The 20,651-nt window shown below is 30.4% G+C and overlaps 1 protein-coding gene across 2 annotated transcripts in view; it reads right to left on the reverse strand.

The window, feature by feature from the left end:
• Nucleotides 1–7,784: 7,784 nt before the first annotated feature.
• Nucleotides 7,785–20,651, reverse strand: part of Zc2hc1a (zinc finger C2HC-type containing 1A) — a 45,410-nt gene continuing 32,543 nt past the window's right edge. The window contains exons 8-10 of one of the 2 annotated variants that reach the window (XM_071602277.1): nucleotides 16,505–16,621; nucleotides 13,548–13,655; nucleotides 7,785–10,004 (exon numbers count right to left, since the gene is read on the reverse strand). In XM_071602277.1, the coding sequence (XP_071458378.1) occupies nucleotides 9,839–10,004; nucleotides 13,548–13,655; nucleotides 16,505–16,621 (391 nt within the window). In that variant the 3' untranslated portion in view covers nucleotides 7,785–9,838. The remainder of the gene's footprint in view (nucleotides 10,005–13,547; nucleotides 13,656–16,504; nucleotides 16,622–20,651) is intronic. The other variant, XM_071602278.1, reaches the window with a different exon arrangement.

A 20,651-nucleotide genomic window follows, 5' to 3' on the forward strand; every position in this document is an offset into this window, starting at 1 on the left:
TATTTTATAAAAATGGATAGGCATGGTGGTGCATGTCTGTAATCCCATAGGCTCAGTAGGCTGAGGCAGGAGAATCCTGAGTTCAAAGCCAGTATCAGCAAAAGCAAGGCGCTAAGCAACTGAGTGAGACCCTGTCTCTGAATAAAATACAAAATAGGGCTGGAGATGTGGCTCAATGGTAGAGTGCCCCTGAGTTCAATTCTCAGTACCCCCCCCCAAATATCTATATACATTTTCTAAAAATGTTTTTATTAGTACATTACGGTTATACATAATAGTGGGGTTCATTTTGACATAATTATACATGCCTGGAATATACTTTGCTCCATTTCAGTCCTCAGGACTTCCTCTTTTCCTTCCCACCCTGTTCCCTTTCCTCTACTTTATTAGTCTTCCATTTCCTTTTTTTTAAATTGGTACTTTACAGATATAAAAAAAGTGGAATTCACTCTGGTATGTTCGTATATGTACATAGCATAATTTGGTCAAATTTATTCCACTTTTTCTCTCTTTTTACTCTTTCCCTCATCCCCCCTTGATATACTTCCTTTTCTCTACTGATCTCCTTTTATTTTAATGGGGTCCCCCTACTGCCTTTTTTTTTCTTTCTTATTTTGATCTAGCTTTAGCATATGAGAGAAAACATTCAACCCTTGACTTTTTGAGTCTGGCTTATTTTACTTAGCATGTTGTTTTCCAGTTTCACCTATTTACCAGCAAATACGAAAACTTCATTCTTCTTTATGGTTGATTAATACTCCACTATGTATATATAACACCTTTTCTTTATCCATTCATCTGTTGACAGTCACCTGGTCTGGTTTCATAACTTGGCTATTGTGAATTGCACTGCTATTAATATTGACGTGCCTGTATCACCATAGTATGTGATTTTAGCTCTTTGGATAAATATCAAGAAGAGGTATAGCTGGGTTATATGGTGGTTCCATTACTAGTCTTTTAAGGAGTCTTCCTACTGCTTTTCAAAGTGGTTGTACTAATTTGCAGTCTCACAGTGTATGAGTATACCACTTTCCCCCACATCCTCACCAGAATTTCTTATTATATGTATTCTAAATGATTGTCATTCTAATTGGAATGAGGGAAAATCTTAAAATATAATAATTTTGATTTGCATTTCTCTGATGGCTAAAGATGTTGAACATTCTTTCATTTGTATTTCTTCTTTTGAGAAATGTCTGTTTAGTTCTTTTATGCATTTATTGATTGGGTTTTTGTGCTAAGTTTTTGGAGTTCTTTATATATTTTAGGTATTAATCCCCTGTCAGAGGAGCAGCTGGCAAAAATTTCCTCCCATTCTTTAGGCTTTACCTTCACTCTCTGGTTTCCTTTGCTGTATAGCAGTTTTTTAATTTGATGTCATCCCATTTCTTGATTCTTGGTTGTATTTCTTTAGCTTTAGGGGTCTTGATAAGGAAGTTGGTGACTACACTAATATGTTAGAGTGCTGATCCTATTTTCTTCTAGCAGTTGCAAAGTTGTTGCTCTATTTCTTAGGTCTTTGATTCACATCAAGTTGATTTTTAGAAAGATAAGGGTCTAGTTTCATTTTTCCATATATGGATATCAGTTTTCCCAGCACCATTTTTACAACGCTATCTTTTCCCCAACATGTTTTTGATACCTTTGTTGAATATCAGATGACTGGGTGTGGATTTGTCTCTGTGTCTTTAATTCCATTGATCTTCATGTCTGTTTTGATGTCAATACCATGCTGGACTCTTTAGTTTTACTATAGCTCTATAGTGTAATTTGATATCAGGTATTGTGATGCTGCCAGCATCACTCTTCTTACTCACTATTGGTCTGTTTTTGTGCTAGTTCTATGAAAAACATCATTACTATTTCTATGGGGATTGTATTGAATTTGTGTAACTCTTTTGGTAGTAGAGCCATGTTGACAATATTAATTCTGCTTATCCAAGAACATGGGAGATCTTTCCATTTCCTAAGGTCTTTCTTATTCAATTTCTCTCCTTGTGTTCTATAAATTTTCATTGTGGAGGTCTTTCACCTCCTTGGTTAGATTTATTCCCAAGTGTTTTATTTTCTTTTAGAAACATTATTGTTAATTGGATAGTTTTCCTTATTTCTTTCTCAGCAGATTCATTCTTGGATATAGGAAAGTTATTAATATTTGTATGTTGATCTTGTATCCTACTACTTTTCTGAATTTATTTATCAGCTCTAGTGATAAATGAATTCTCGTATTGTTTGGGTCTTCTAGATATAGGCATGTTATCAGTCAGGCATGGAGGTTTGTACCTGTTGTTCCAGCTACTTGGGTTTCTGAGGTGGAAGAATTGCATGAGTCCAGGAATGAGAGGCCACTCTGAGCAACACAATAAGGCCTTGCTATTGATGAAATAGTCATATAACTCAATGAAATGTGTTTATTCAGGTGCTTTGTACCTGGAATTGGAGCCACAAACCCACATGGATTTTACCCATAAAAGTCTGAAATAGAGAGCAATTTATAAAGTTTAATTAAGTTGGACATTGGCAAGCTGAAGGAATGAATAGGGGAGCTAAAAGGGTATAAAGTGAGTGAAGAATAAGAGAGTTGAACCAATAAAATTATACACTCAGTTCTAATCCACATGCTATTTACATAAAACTCTTTTTCTCAAGATATTTAACATGAAGGGATCTCTGTCCATTACATGTTAGGGTTTTATTGAGATTATTTTACACTGCTGAATAAACAAATAAGAATGAAAGCCAAGTTTATTTATGAATGTCAGGAATCATATTTAGAAAGTAGAGGAATGACTAAACTTTGCCTCCTTGACAAAGGAGTTGATCTAATAGCAAATAGGGTTTATTTCTAACGACTGTGACAACAGAGGTCAGATTAATGGACTGTGGGGTACTGTTAAGTGAGGAAACTGTTCCTTTGTGTTGTAATCACGCAAAGAGGAAAAGTATATTATGTTTCAGAAAGCTGAGTGCTAAGACTACTTAATTTGATCAATATATATGGTTACTCTAGGGAAGAATAAGGGACAACTATTTCACTTTTTTTCTCACTAAATTAATGCCAAATAACCTATATTTAGATTATATATTTAATCTTGATCATGTTGTTTTCTTACTCCTTTCTTACTCTGAGTAAACCAGTCATGTTATGGTCTCTAGAGCATACACTTTGATTGCCTTGCTACCTGACTTAATTTATTCTTTTTCCACTTCAGATTCTTTGCATTAACTTTACCCTCTGAATGAAATGCTTTTTTTTCATTCCCTTGCACATTTCAACTATACTGAATATTCTGACAGACGGCACTAAAAGGGGAAATAATCCAATGAACAATTGCATGCAATTAAAAAAAAAGATAAACAATAATTCACCCTCTCATTCATGTTTGAGTTAAAACATCACTTTCTCACAACACCATACCCGAATACCTAATCTAAAAGTATAACACGCCTCCATTCTCCTTCCTCTCTTTTAATATCCCCTATCTTATTTCCCACATAGCATTGTCATAATCTAATATAAATTTTATTGATATTCTTTATTTTCAGTCTTTTTACACTAGAATATAAAGGGCAGACTTTTTTGACTGCTTGCTCACTGGAACTAAAATAAATGTCTGGTAGGAATTATATAAATATTTTATCAATGTGTAACATGCACAATATCCAAAGTTATATAATAATTAATCCTATTTACTGAGAGCCTGTTGAGCATTAGAAATTGTGGCAAAGATTTAATACGTATTACTCATAATCCTCAAATTAGTCCTGCAAGATAGGCATACATTTAACTCAAAGCACATTTCTTTCTTTCTTTTATCAGTTTGCGAGTAATCTAATGCCACGATTAGGATCAGGAATGTGTTGTAATTCATTATATTAAAGAGTTCTCCTATAGAATATGGTTTTAAGTACTTCAACCATTACCAAAGGCATTGTAAAGGGGAAGCATGAGAACATTACAGATTTGATTGGTGAAGAGTTTTTGCATGCAAAGTGCAGATCCCAGGTTAATTAGTTCAAACAAAAAAGAATTTGTGAAAAGTTACTGAATAATTCACAGAATCTCTGACAGAATAAGACAGTCAAGTCTGGAGAGTGTTTAGCCAGAGACAATGCACAAATTAAACACAGGGCAAGAATAAAATGCTACCATGGGCATATGCCACATCTTGAAATAACAGTGCCAATTCTTAATTCTCTGCTGTTTTTTTTTTTTTTTTTTCCTTCTTTTTTTCCCCCTTGGTACTGAGGCTTGCACCCAGGCGCACTTTACCACTGGACCACATCTTCAGGCCTTTTGAAAATGTTTTATTTTCAAACAGGGTCTGGGACACTTAGACTGCCTGAGCCTCCCTTCACTGGGATTACAGTGATGATCATGGTAAACTGTTACTGTTGTTTAAAGCTCAGTGTCTCACTAGGAAATGGAGATTGCTCAGCATGTGCTTTATATTATTGGTTTTAGAATTCAAGTGTGATGGTTAAACCTGGTTGAAAACTTGACTGGATTGAGACACCAGGAAATTTGGTAGAGCATATTTCTGGGTGTGTCTATAAGGGTGTTTCCAGACTTCTGGCACGTGAGTCAGTAGACTCAGTGGGGAAGACCTATCTGGAGGGTGAGCAACACCATTCAATTGTCTGGGGCCCCAGATGGAACAAAACATAGAAGTGAGAAACTTGCATATACACATATGCTTTACTCTTTTTTGGTGGATGTGATTTTTTGCTGCTGCCATTGCCTTAGGATATCAGACTCCTGATTGTCTAGACTTTGAATGAAGACTTGCAAAAACTACTCTCCACAGGATTTCCTGGAGAGGAACTGGGGTTCCATTATTTGACTTTCTTGTTCTGATGCTTCCAGCTTCTTGAACTGAGCAGCTATTGTTTTCTCTACCTCTCCATCCTGCAGATGGCCATTGTGGGACTATTCAGCCTCTCATAATGTAAGTCAATTAATAAATCCCACGAATGAGGAGATTATATGTATGTATATGTATATATAAAAGGATATACATAAATATATAGATATATAAGGATATATATGAGGATGTCCATATCCATATCTATATATAGATATATAATATATCCACATCTATATATATATATGTGGATATACTATATTTGTTCAGTTGTCTCCAAGTCACACAGCTACTCTATCATTACAAAAACGGATGCAAAACCAAACCCTTGCAGTAAGATTCAATATAGAAAATTCATCAAACGATTGTCACAAGATGCTAGTCACAAACATAATACTCACTACATTTAGAAAATTGAAAAGTATAAATAAAATATAACTTATCAAATATTCTTTGCATAGAAACAAGCACAATATATTGAATAGATTCAAGTCTTTAATCTATGGTAATTTTTTTGTAATTTGTACATATGCACTATTTAAAAAAATTAAGTATTACCTTGTTATAGTCTTAAAATTATTTGGAAGTGCTTTAAGATGACTAATTTACTAAATTTTCTTTAACTACTAACCACATTTTGCATAAATTTTTTTATTCTTCAGATTATTTCCCTAAAAAAATTAGAAGTAAAATTACTAGTTTATAAGACATAAAGTCTTTCAAATTTAGTCAACTTTAAAAAAAGTATTATCAATTTATAGTTATGCTATCAGTGGATAATACCCCATAGCAGTTTTTAGTTTTATAATTTAAGACTGCTCATTTGATGACTGAAAAATCAGCATTCCATTGTTGAATATACTCAACAGTACTATGCACTGCTGGGTACTCTTACCCCAGCCATACTGCTGTGAATTCAAAATAGGCATAGAAATAATTGTTTGTACAAGGAGAAAGAAGGAAATGAGAGGACTAAGTTACATGAGAAGAGAGATTGATCAGAGAGAATTATCAGTAACTTTTACTCAATGTGGCTTTTCCTGCATTCTCAGGATGAAGAAGTTCATATTTTTCAGATCGAAGTGTCCCTACCACACACATCGTTTTCACAGTCACTTGCCTTTTCTCTACCCAAAGGTAATGCAATTTTGCCTCATGTTCTATCAGGTTTCCTCCTAAGCATTCAAAGAAAAGAAGGAAGTAGGAAATAGCCAGCTGTATTAACTTGTGGTGGTAAGAAGCCCCTTCTTCTGTAATACTTTGTTGGTACCTTCATGATAAAGTTCCATGTAAAAAAATTTTTTTCTTTTTATCCTAAATTGTAATTTATGGGTTTACACATTGGCCTCTCCAATAATTTAAAGGCAGGGACTTAATCATATCTTATTTATTCTCTTGATCTCTAGGACTTAGAAGGATGAACACAAAGCCTTTTCTAAAGGTTGTAAGTATAAAGCTCTAGCTTTGTGTACCTTAAATTAGTTAGTATAACCTCTTATATACTGATCAAATACATGCTACTCTCATGTTAGACAATGTTAAGTTAGCCTAGATTACTGGAAGTGGGACAGGAAGAGGTCTCTCTCTATATATATATCCCCTACTAATTTGGTAGACAACTATCATGAAACATCAAAGAAATATTTCAAATATTTGGTAATTTTCCTGAGTGATATCTTTGAGATGCATAATTGGGCTAATAAAATATTTGGAAGTATAAACATTAAACATTTCTATTAGTTACTATCATCTATGCCCAAAATGAGCTGAACTAGGTTTCTAGGATATCAATATATAAATTGCTAAAAAAAACTGCTCTTATGAATCTCTGTCATTTTATGTTGTCAAAAAAAAAAAAAAAAAAAAACACATAACTATATTGCTGAAAGGTCTTTAAAGTAATTGGAAGCTAGTGATATTAAATTATCCTAAAGCACCCTCTAGTGGCAAAAACAGCAATTCATATATAAGCTAAGCAAAATTGTATATTTTACTAGGCACTCTGAATACTACTTAAATTGTTCTAAATAAAAATAAAAATGAATGTGGTTATCACAAACTTTGTTTTAATAATTCTTCACTGCTATATGCAACAATATAGTCAATTAGAAAAAACCCACCTTAGTACTAAAATTTTACCCACCATATAAAATATCATATAAAATATTTGCATTTATATTCACTGCAAATAAATTTCCAAAAGGTCTTCTGATTGCATCTATGCATTTCTCATACTATATTTTCACTCTCTAAGCTTCTACTCCTAGTGAAAGTGTCCACTTCTAGTCAAAGAAAAACTGAGTACCAAGTAAATCAATCAATTCTAATCACATTTTCACAAGAAATAACTATAAAATATGGCCTGAATCCTCATTCACCACAAATAGATTTTTGCCATTGATGTTTAGTACTTAGCTAGAAATATCCATATTTCCTACTAACTTTTCAATTTCTAAATTTTACAGGATATAAAAAAATATTTTATCCCTTAAAAATTTTATAATCAAAACATTTAAAATACTTGAAGCCATAGAACCTTTACTTCTATAAAAGTAATTTAAAAGAAACTGATGACATTTAAAAACAATGAAGAGGCACTTCTTCATTTAAACAAATTATTTTTTATTCCAAATATTTTATTTATATATCAGTGTGTTTCTATCTATCTATCTATCTATTGATCTATCTATCTATGTTTGGCTAAAAGATAAGACATCAATAAATAAGAACTAGCATTTTTATGCTTGTGTCTTTATTGAATTGGTTCAAAATGAAGATATTTATAATAAAAAACAATGAACAAATGACAACAGTAGTCACAGTAATCTTACTTTTTCAAGCTAATAACTTTCAGAATAATATATAAGCAATTTTTACATTTTAAATTTAAGTTTACAATCATTTATCATTCTACCACATTGGAAAATACTTGTGCAAATAAATAAAAATAAATGATGCATAGGAAGATTGCTTAAAAACTATCGTACAACAAATTAATGTGAGAGTAAAATATGCAAGTAATATAAAATGCACTTAAATACATTTTCACAACATTTCTTAAGTCATAAGTTTATTTTACCTACTTACTGTTTATAATAATTTTAGTACTGCAAAATTAAGTGAGAAATATGTGCCAATTTATTTAAACTCATTTATTTACTCCTCTGTGAGCAGAAAAAAAAGATTAGGTTGTCTCAAAAATATACTTGAAAGAAAATAGTGTTCATTCCTAGATAAATAAGAATTGAAAGTTCTTCATATGATTTATAACAATTAGGACAGAAGTCATTGAAATGGAAAACTAATATGTACATTAGTCTTCTAAATTCATTATAACTTACTTGAGCAAGATTTTTTTAAATCAACATGGCTGAATAAAATAACTGAAATGAAATATCAGGAAAAGAAACTATAATGTATATAAAATGGCAATTCTTGTTACCACTAAGGTCATACCCCTGCCCCAACTAAAACAAAACAAAGACTAAATAAATTTCAGAGAAATAAAATTTTAAAATATTTCTACATTGATCTTTATAGTTGATATGAATAATAAAAGCTAGAAAATACGTAAAATATAAAAGATTTGCTTGTACCATTACAATAAAAGAAAGTTCACTTGGGTTTTAACTGGAATTACTATAGAATTACTAAATGTAATTGCACAAGCCATCAAAGAAAGCTATTGCTAAATATTGTATAACAGTGAGAGTGACAGTGATCAAAAGTTCTATGCTAGTCAAGTTAAAGAGAAAATACAGATTTTGTGTATGTTTAATTACATAATAAGTCAGTTATGCATCAAAACAATACATTTTCAGTGGTTTTTTTCATTGTGATATGAATGGTATCTTTACCAATGGTAACATTAAACAGTAAAGAAGAAAATATGAGTAGAAAAAATTGGAGATACTCAACCTACTCATAACTACCTCTAAGTGTACTATAAGAAACTGAAATCCAAATACTTTTTACCTGCATGCTCAACACTAATGAATAATTACACAATTATTATTTATTAGATGAGGTGGTTTACTTTAAAATCCATTACTTTCTTAAAAATTCAGAAACACAGAAATAAAGTGGTTAAAATGTAAGATTTCAGAAAGAATTTTGGGCATCTTACATTAAAGAGTTACACTTTCAAATACTGCAAAAATATAGCAGTAAATTAAAACTATTCTTCAGACAAATTATGAAAAATAAAATAAGTGAAATTTGGAACACTATTGGAAGTAGAAAGAATATATGTTGAACTAATTCAGAAGTACAAAAATAACATTCAGTTATAAATAGAATAAAATGCATTTGTATGTTTAGTTTTGTGTTTCTGAAAAGGAAATTGCATAATTACATTTTCACAGAATGTGTAATCATATTTAAATTATATAATTAATAAGTCACAAGTTAAGAGTAAAAATAGATCTTACGTTTTTTTCTTTCTCTTATTTTTTAGGAATATTAGTTGTTGGAGAATTCAATACCAAAATGACCCCACATCAACTAATAATAATGAAAAGTTTCTTCAATTACAAAATTCCAAGTGTCCATCCTACTATGATACTATCTGCAGATAGCACCAATAATATTTATTCTGATTTTTTGCTTGAAGTTGTGATTATTCTAAAGTTTGAGGGGTCAACCACAAGAGAAGGAGAATTTGTGCAGGTACATTGAATGTGCATTAACAACACCTAAGTTAATGATTCCACTGAAGTAATTTTCTGAAAGGTTAATGAGTATTTCTTTGAATGGCACAGCTTGGGGTATCAGGTATTTATTATATACAGTATATATACAAATATATATACAAACACACATTATACAGCAAAAGAATTATGCTCCAAAACTTACTGGAAAAGGTATTTTGAATAGTTTTTGCACAAAATAACTAGAGGATATACTCTAGCTGTTCAAGCAGCAATGATCATAAAACTGTCAACCTGGCTCTCTTTCTTTTGGGATTCTGTTCATAGAATCATTCTTCGAATGCCACATTCACAGCAGAACTTTGCCCATTCTACAGGATATTTTGTCCCACACTCATGACAGAATTTTGGTAAGTGTCCAGATGAATTTCCTTCAATGCCTTTAATGTTTCCACCATTAAATGAAGATGCATAGTCTATATCTGGCCTGAAGCAGTAGAGAAAGAAAAAAATAAATAAAAATAAAGGTTTACATCATTCAATAGTTATAACTTAGAACCCTTGAAAAATAGGACACAATAAATCTAACTAAAAGTTTGCTTAATTTCGTTTTTAATATTCTTATAGATAAAGTGAAAAAAGGATCTCTGCTTGTATATATTTTAATTCCATATGTTTGCTTTAACATTACAATTGTCACTGTTAGGAGAACTGATCATGACCAAATGGAGCCATACTTTCCAGCTGTTCAATATGTAGCCACTGACCACAAAATGGGAAAAGGAAGATTTACAATGTCCTTTCTGCAAAACCATTTTTATAAGGAGAAAAACAGCAACCCAGACCTGAGGATGATGTTAGATTCTAGGTCTCTCTATTTGGTCACTTATATTTTATTATTTATTTTGATTCTATTATTCAATTACATTAGATTATTATGATGCAATAAATCCTTAACAAATTTCTATACATGCACTAGCAGGGTAGGCTTTATTAACAAGACATAGTAATGAAGGCAAAATAGGTCCCAGGTTCAATCTATAAACCATATAACGCATACACACACACACACACAAAAAAAAAAACCAACAACAGCAACAAAAAAACAGTCATAAATTCACTAAAGGCCTAAATATGGAAAGGAAAGTTATTAAAATTTTAGAACAAGACACAAGGAAGTCTCATTATCATCTAAGTTAGGAAAGGATTTCTTGAATAATTTAGCAGAACTATACCCCAACAAAAATTTAGAGCAAAGTGCCTGAATTTAAAGGGTTTCATCACCGAAAAAAAGAGAAGAAAAAATTCAGATTCTATTGATCAAATGTTAATTAATTGGAAAAACATTTGTTTGTTTTCTATAAGGACATCTTTACTTTCCTTCCTGGCAGGTGTTTTTCTAAGTAAGGGGATTCTTAAATCACTGATTATAAGAATGATACTATAGAAAAATAATTTTTTTATATACAAAAGTAATTACTGAAGAACTGTAGCATACTCGCCCCAATTTGGGTACTTTCTTTCATACAAACAGGTTAGGTTGATTAAAAAAAAAAATTACTGTATTTTCAAGAAAAGCCACTATGGATCTAAAAATCAAAGAGAGAAAAATGAACACAATGTGAGCATTCTATGTGGTTGAATAATTCTTACTCTTTCTTGATTATAGCCCCACTGGAAAAGGGTTATAGAATTACAATCTTCTATACTAAAAGCACATTCTCTTAAGAGAGTAAATTAATAGCATCAGCATAATTCCTTTAAACTGCAAAGAAAATACTAATGAATTCAAAGATGAAACAACAAACAAAGGAAAGTACCAAGGCAAAATAAAGCAATATTATTGTCAGTGAAATACATAAGAAATACTTCAAAATTTATATAAAAGATCTTTTAAATACTATGATACATACATTTGAGGAAATGTTCATACAGTAATATATATTTAACACAATATCAAAACTTCACCTTAAGTAGATACTGCCAAATTTCTCTACATACTGATCAGAAAATGTAAACTCCCACTTGTAGCATGAGGTTTCTCACTTTATGAGGTTTTATTAACAGTTTGTACTCTGAGATTTTCATTTTTGCTAACCTGACAAGAGTGAAATGGTAGCCTACTATTGATTTAATACACATTTTTCTGACCTCTTTTGAAATTGAACATCTTTTTATATATTTCTTTGGCATTTGTATTTTTTTTTTCACTGTGAATTTCCTAGGTTCCCTGTCCTATCTTCATCAAAACCAGGTGTATTATTTATATGGGTTCATTATTTTATTTGTAGAAATTCCTAATATGTCCTGGGTTACAATTTGTTTACTTATGTATATGCTAAGTATCCTCTCCCAATCCATCATGCTATTTCACTTTATCCAGGGAGTCTTACAGCACTTTTTTTTTCCATTTTAATATGATCAAACGTATCAATCTCTTGCTGAACAATTAGTATTTGCTAAATTATTCATGAAATCCTTTCCTAACTCAGATGATAATGATACTTCCTTGAGTCTTATTCTAAAATCCAAATAGCTTTCCGTATTTAGGACTTTAATGAATTTATAAATTATTTGTGTGTGTGTGTGCGCACGCGTGTGTTGTTAAGGATTGAATCTAGGACCTTGCACATATTAGGCAAGTGCTGTACAAACCCAGCTCTGCAACTAATTTTTTTTAAATACCTGAGATGATTTAGGTGTAAAAATTTTTTCCACATATACATGTCTATTATTCCCAGTATGCCCACTTCTGAAATCTGCATTGCTGCCTCTAAAATATGGATGATTTCTAGTCATTTGTGGAAATGTTTTTTTTTTCTAACCACTCCACCCAGATTTTTTGTTCTATTTGTCTTTCATTGAATTGATATCAAACTAACTATCTTAGTTACTACATCACTCACACTCATGCCTTATTATTTTTAACTTGTCTTGGCCAATTTTAGGATTTTGTTCTTCATATATATCATGAAAACAATTTGTCAAGACTCATGACTTTTGTTTGCAAATTGCACTGTAGTTGGGGGGAGTACAGACAGCTTTATATGACAGATTTATGATATTAAACTTTCTATTTTATGAAAAATACATATTTATTTAGATTTTTAAGTTGTCTTTGAAATTTCTAAATTTTTTCAACCAAAATTAAAGTCCTTGCTTGGCTTTTAAACTGATTCCCAAGAAACATGCTCATTTCTTTGATATTTAGTATACATCAAAAACTTTAGAGAGACAATAAGTACTTATTAAAGAATCTAGCTGGAAAGACAGCAGTTCATCAATTCCTCTATGATTTTTCACTCTTAATTATGCATAAGATTTACTTTTAAAGCTTTTAGTATGGCAAATGAGGATGCCCACTCTCCAAACCAAAGATATCAAAATCTCTGGGAGAGTGCTGGACATGTTCAGTTTTAGAAGATTTTTTTTTTTTTTTTAATATTGGATCTCACCATGGATTTATGTGCTTTGCCTTAAAGCTTTCCAGGAGAAGTTAGAATATTTATCTACCTACCTACCTACCTACCTATATACAATTGAGATGAGTTAATTATATGGTTAAAAAACAGTGAATGCCAAAGTTAAGTACATATTATGAGAAATTAGAAAGAGCAGTACATGGATAATCACCTAAGAGGTCAGTTTTAAATATTAAAATGTGTTGAAAATGATAATAGCAGTGGTCCACAGGTCTATTATTCTACTTCATGAGGTAAAAACAAACAAACAAAACAAAACAAAACCCATGTTGTAGTTAAAATTGAAATACAAAAACCCAAATAAATCCAATAGAACTGAAAAAATTATCTCAGCATTAAAACAATAATTGAATCTACAAAGTCTACAAAAAATGATGTTATTCCCAACCTTTTATTTTGTGTATAACTTGAAAACTATAGTAAATCTTATAACAAATAAAAAATCAGATTATCTATAAATATCCAGTTATCTATTTTTTACATGGTACTTTGAAAATTACAAATACTCAATTTTTATTTTGGTTTTAGGATGGGAAAGCTAAACATACCTGGCTATGGAGCTATCAGTATATGTTTTTCTTTTGTTTGTAAGTATACCTGAGGCAGAATTTCTTGCCAAACTAGGTGGTGTGGTATTTCGAGATTTGATGTTAGCTCTAGAAGAGACAGAAATGATATGATGAAAAAGTACTGAATATAGACATTTATTTTTAAAATTATCTATCTACATGATTAGAAAGATAATTAGATGCTACAGAAAAGCTCAAAAGATAAAAGTTCATGTAATTATTTTAAATCTGAAAACAAGCTATAGTTAATATTAAGGATAAACCAAGGCATTTTCATTCAGTAACACTGATCAGATAATAAAAGTAATTAAAATATTTACACGCTTTACATGAAATTTAAAATTTGAAAGGTTTCTGAAAGTATAAAGTTATACATGCCTCAAAACATATATGTACTTCTGTTAAATAACTAGGCATACTGTTAAATAATGCATTAAACAAGTAATTTATTATTATCCTAAGCATGAGATATGACTTAAAAGTATAAGAACTATTAGATAATCACTTTACAGGATAATACTCAACTTATAAAAGGTCTTCAAAGGAACAACTAAAATAAATAGGTTAATATAATTTTCCCTTTAGAAATTTAACCATAAGAACTACACAGCTTGGACTACCTACTACCAGGGAGACTTGGATGGATCATCACTGAATTCCCATTTTGAAACCTCAGAAATCAAAGAAAGATTATAAAGTTGAATGATGATATAACATTACAAGGCTTTCAATCAGATAAAACTAGATTCAAATCCTGCTACTGACCAGCTTTGAGATATGATCAACCTCTTTGAGTTCACTCACTGATAAAATGATCATTTATAGGAAAGTTATAAGACCTAAATATATATAAACATTTAGCATTTGTGATGATGATAATACTATTACTACCATTCTAATACTAATGTTAATACTATTGTCACTGATACAAGCTAATACTTATATAGTAATGCTTACTACATACCAAACACATTTTTGGTTGTTTTTGCATATATATGCTTATTTAATCCTAATAATCCTATGAAACATATAAGGATTAATTTTATAGATGAGTTAAATAAGACAAAAAACCCTTGAGTAACTTGCCCAAGGTAAACAGTTAATATGCTGTAAAGCCAGGATTCAATATTCAATAAAGCATTAGTTCCTTTACCTTCTTTAAAGATAGTCAATTTTTTTCATTTCACACATAACCAATGTTACATTATAAGAACAAGCAGAATATTTTTCAAAATTCCTCTAGATTAGAAATTCTTAAGCTTTGACTGAAATTGTCCCTATTCTACTTGCATAATAAAGTTGAGAGAATCTCCTAAAATTTTAAATTAATTACTTCTAAAATTCACATAGGTAATAACTGACTTTTTTTTTTCAAACACCCATACATTATATGTAATTCTACCTTCTACAATGTGGTTGCTTTGGGTAGTTACTTTTTCAGAGTAAGTAAAGAATCACCTTGGTGTGTGAATGGGATGCTCTAAACTTCCTCAAAAAGTCTTTCCAAGTTCATCCATGAGGTTCATTCTACTCTTATTTCTATAGTCTATCTAGGGATGTTGTAGAATGACTGTAGTGCCTTTTAAGGAACTTAATCTCTTAAATCATTGCCAAAGAATGGCATTTGACTGGGAAGAATACTTCCTCCCCTTTTTAAAGCTCTAGAACATCTTGTTAGAAATCCTATCACCTCTTATAATATGTGCGTGCCAAGATATACCATTAACACAAATACACCCATGAAAGTACATACATTTAAATATACATACATTTAAAATGTTTTCAATTAGAGGGAAATACAAGATTATCAACATTAATAGCTGTGATATTAAATAACCTAACATTTGTTTTTAATAATGTACTCTAAGAGGTGGGTTCTGAATATTAATGTTTTTCTTCTAGACCACAATCTGAAGACTATTACCCAAAATCTATTATCTAGAATTTGCTTGCTCAAACATAATAAAAGTAAGTTCCATTGTAGAATTATACTTTAATCCATCTTACTGATAGGCAGGTTTTTGTTTTTGTTTTTTAGATGATTCAGAGGGTACAGATAGTAACAGTAGCAAAAAGACAAATGGCTTAGGACAAAGTCTTCCTTCTAGGATCTATCACTAACTACTTAAAAATAACCCATGACTGCTACTAGTATGATAAAGATTCCTCCCATCTTTATTCAACTGTATATCTAGTTAAATTTATTATTATATATCATACATATATAATAAGCAGAATGTGTAATACATATTGGTTTAAAATAAACTATTTAGTAATATATTTTGTAATGTTAATAAGTAAATTAATGTACTGGGCCCTAACTTCATCATTTCCAATGAGATTTGGTACTGAAGTCTAAAAGTCTTAATTAGTAAACCCTGTAGACTCTTGCTGTAGAGTTTCAAAAATAACTGTTTTTGCCACACTCTCTCTCCAGTTATGTCAGAACACAAAAGAGTGAATCTGGCAGTGTAATATCATTTCCCTGTTTTATATGTAATTTACAGCCATCTAATAACAAAACGAGTAAGAATCCTTTGATTATTTTCTAAGATCTTCGCCCTACCCCCCGCTAACATCATTCTGCGTCTGCTTAACAGATAGTTTAGTAATATTACATGACATAATTTTCTCCTTTATTTTTCTTTTCAAAAATATTATTTACTGATAATAAACTCTATAAAAATGGTGACTTCTATTAAACCCTTTAAAAATAAATATTTAATGGAGTAAAATACATGCCTTAAAAACAGTGTTAGTTAGAATAGAAATATTGAACAACAATGAAGTGTTTAATTCCTAGAAGATTATTTAGCACATTTTGGCTTAAAATGATTAAGATTTCTTTTTAAGAAGGTAAGAGTTACAGTAATCTACTATATAAAGCTTTTTAAAAATCTGGAAAATATTAACCAAACTGAGTTACAAATACTTACTTGTAAATGGGTAATAAGTCATGTCTTTTGATGGCACTGTCTGATTTTGTATCACTGTCATACAACCTTTGCACATGTCTTCCAGTTCGAAGTGGAGGGCCTAACTTGTCCATCTTACTATTAAAATATATAAAGGTGTACCCATAAGGAGATTGCTACTGTTTTGTTTCTTTATATAAAGAATTTCTTTTTTTTTTTTTTGATAAAGACATTCTGATTCATCAGAAATCCACTACCATCCCTTAATTATCTCATCTCACTTCCAGGGTATAACAACTAATGTTAAAAAGAGTTCTCAAGAGAGTTCACACAATATCCATGATTAGATCCCAAAATTCTGACTATCCAGTTCACCCTGACAGTTTTGATGCACATATGAACAACTGCCACATTCACACGTAACAGGGAAATGGAATCAATCAGGAAAGACAATAAATATTTCAATGAAAATTTTGTAAAACTAGAACTACGCTATTATTCACAAATTATTTAACCTTTTCTCTTTTCTTCTCTATTATTTTATTCTATGATTTCCCTGCATTTTATGATTCTAAAAATAAGAATTAAATAGTTTTGTATCTGACTTTCTGATAATGGAATGAGTTTATTTCTGAACTTTATGTAGGAAACAGTAAAGTATTAACTATGTGAAAAAAATAGATGCACAATTTAAAAAATCATACATAATATGTTAAATAAGCATGCCATGTAAAACTATTTTTTTCTGCCAAAGGTATACAGATCTCCATCTAGAGGATAAAGTACAAACTGCAGGTTTATAGGTTATTTCCCTGCTTTAAATCAATCAAATAAATGAATCACATATACCATCACCAACAAATAAAATTAGGAAATTTTTAAAACTACCTTAAATGACTACTGAATAATACTGCTTAACTTCAAATTATATTCTATTTAAGAGATGTTTGTTCATCCATTTTTTTCCCATTCATTCACTAAGTCAATAAACCCTGAGCACCGACAATGTGTCAGATGTCAGACACTGTGCTAATTTCTGGGGGCATAGTACTAAATAGAAACTATTAATGTCCAAAAATAATCTATTCATTTTTCTAGATTATAAAGGTCTCTGAGGAGGAACACATAATATTCATTTTTATGTTTTCAGTAGCCTAAACATAGCAAATGTTTCTTTATAAAAGTTGGTATTAATATTCTGCAGGTGGTGGTATTTAAATTTGAAATTAAAATTTAAAAATTGCCTTCTTTAAATATATATTAAACATAATTTATAAAACGTTTGATATTAAAATTTGGTTTCTTAATGAAAAAGATTATTTAGTATTCGAATTAATTAGCTTTTACTTTGAATTGTTAAACAATTATTAAAAAGACATTATTGTTCCAAATGTGGTTAGGTTTATCTTTAAAAGGGCACCTGTGGTTTATGAATAAGGTATAAAAAAATCTTTCTCAGGATAACAAATACTAAAATTAAAATTTGGAAAATTTTAACCAAGGAAAAACAAGGTCTTGGGTTTTATCCTGAACACCAAAAAAAAAAAAAATCAGATTTTCTAATATGGTGAGGAAAGTAAATCAACAAAATTCAATTTAAGAGAGGATATGTATAGACTCTAATAAAAATCTAAGGGTAATTATAAATATTTTCAGATTTTAAAAACCTAACTGAAAGGCAGGTTCCACTGATGATTTCCTCACACATACTTCTGTTATAAAATTCAACTTAGTGTATGTGAGTGTATATGTGTTATCACACATACACACATAAGCACACACACCTCAAATATTTCCTAGGTTCAATGTTAGTAATGTTATTTTTATATTAAAATGACTTAAATTTATGTTCTGCTATAATCTGCTATGGCTAGGTTATGTATCAAAGCCAAAATTTACACACCTCAATAGTGATCAAAATTTTATACAATATTATTGCAGGCTTTCACAATATGCACATCCTCATGAACTTTTTTTCTTCTTTTTTCTAAGTATTGCAAATTGAAACTAGTACCTTCACTGAGCTATGTCCCCAATACATTTCTTTCTTCTTTTTTTTATGTTTATTTTTTAGTTGTAGTTGAACACAATACCTTTATTTTATTTATTTATTTTTATGTGGTACTGAGGATGGAACCCAGGCTCTTGCATGTTCTAGGCAAGTGTTCTACTGCTGAGCCACAACCTCAGTCCCTATCCCCAACCCTTTTCTTAATTTTATTTTTGAGATAGAATCTTGCTAAGTTGGCCAGTATGATATCGAATTTGTGATCCTCTGCTCTCAGCCTCCTGAGTAACTGGATTACAAGTATGTTACTTCATCCAACTCAATGGACATTTTAAGAAATATTTGACAATGCCATTAATCCATTCCTAATTTACTAAGAAAGGTCCCTGTTTACTACTAAATCAATTAGGAAATAAATCACTCACTCTGATTTACCAAGTCTTTTCTAAGACTATACTAAGCATAGTAAATTGAGATGTAATAAAAAGTAAATTTCTGAATTCATATTTTACCAAGTAACATTTAATATCTTTGTGGACTTCTATAGTTATGATGCTCTGAGGTAGTCAAAGTTTTGAAATGTGTCAAATATCAACTTTTAATCTTAAATCCATCAAGCCTTAACAGACAAATCAGTACTCTATTTCCATCGCAAAGTTATCTCCCTAATACAATAGCCTCATTTTTATCCACATAACAAACCAAGTTCTGCAATCTAGATCAGTAAGATAGAAAACTTTATGAAAATCTAAATATTGTTCCACAATTCAATTCACACACATCGGAAAAATTAGCTTATGAAAAAAACATGCTTCCATTCATACAAAAACTATATTTGTTTCTTACAATTTAACATAAGAAAGTATGAGCAAATTCAACTTTTTTGATAAAATATTTCTTATATGTATTTATAGTTTTACCTCATCTATTAATCTCCAAAGTAATATTACATTTTTTAGTCTTACATTTTTCATAGTAACTGAACAGAAGTAAATCTCTTAAAGTTGACATTTCAGCTATTGGAAATTATTAGTAGAGATATACATTTAAACTGATATTTAAAAGAAACATAGTTCTCAATGCAAAACTGTACAACACTCAAATGTGTAAAGTTCAAATGTGGCTGTGGCAATATTTATTTAAAAGTTTAGAGCTTCATTACACTTCTAAAATTTCCTAGGATTAAAGATAATTATCTTTTAAAATATGAAAAAATTTTTACATTGGAATGTTTTGCTTCTTAAAAAGTCTGTTGAAGTTGACCCATAGGATGTCTAGAATTTAATCACCAAACATGAGAATTTTTTCAAGTACAAAGCTTAATTTTTCTGTTTCATCACTCCAATACATGCTAACTATTATCCCTAGTTACCTAATTAAAATGAACCATACTAAAGAGTACATACAGACTTCAAGCAACTGCAAGCCATTGAAGTGATGTCATTTACTAATATGAACAGATACTTAATTTCTTGAATGTTATAGTTAACCAGACAGATTAATTTCATTTTCACTCAAACTTCAATCAACTGATTAAATATAAAAAAATGGTTGCCATAAAAATTTCAAGTAGTTCTTCCACTTCCACTAGGACCATAATGCTATGATGTATAAACAGGCGTACAGATGAGTGATTTAATTTATTAATTCATTTTCTAAACTTTTCACTGAAAGTATAATATATACCTACATGGCAAGCATGCTGCTAGCCTTTGTATGTATATCTCTCATGTGTCACAAGGTGGTCTCTGTCATTATGGAGCTTAAAATCTAGCAAGGGAAACAAATCATTCACCTCAATAGTTCTACAATAGGCATGGTATCTTCCACTAAACTGTTGTGAATGATTCTAACTTAATGTAATCATATAGCAATATTCTAGTTAATGTAGTGCATATATTGTCCAGAAACAGATAAATGGATAATGAGAATTTGAACAGATATGATTCACAGTTTAATGAGATATGAGACAACAACATTTTTAATCTTTATGGCATTATAAGAAGAACACAAGTATTGTGTTCAAAATCTCTGCTTTATAGTAAAAACATTTTCCTTTAGGAAAATATTGGTCATGTATTCTAAGAAACATCCTTAAGATCTAAGTAGACTCAGAATGTTGTCAAAGTTAAATGATATATTTGAAGACATCTACCTAAT

This window comes from Marmota flaviventris, chromosome 15 (genome assembly GCF_047511675.1).
Source record: "Marmota flaviventris isolate mMarFla1 chromosome 15, mMarFla1.hap1, whole genome shotgun sequence".
Classification (NCBI taxonomy): Eukaryota; Metazoa; Chordata; class Mammalia; order Rodentia; family Sciuridae; genus Marmota; species Marmota flaviventris.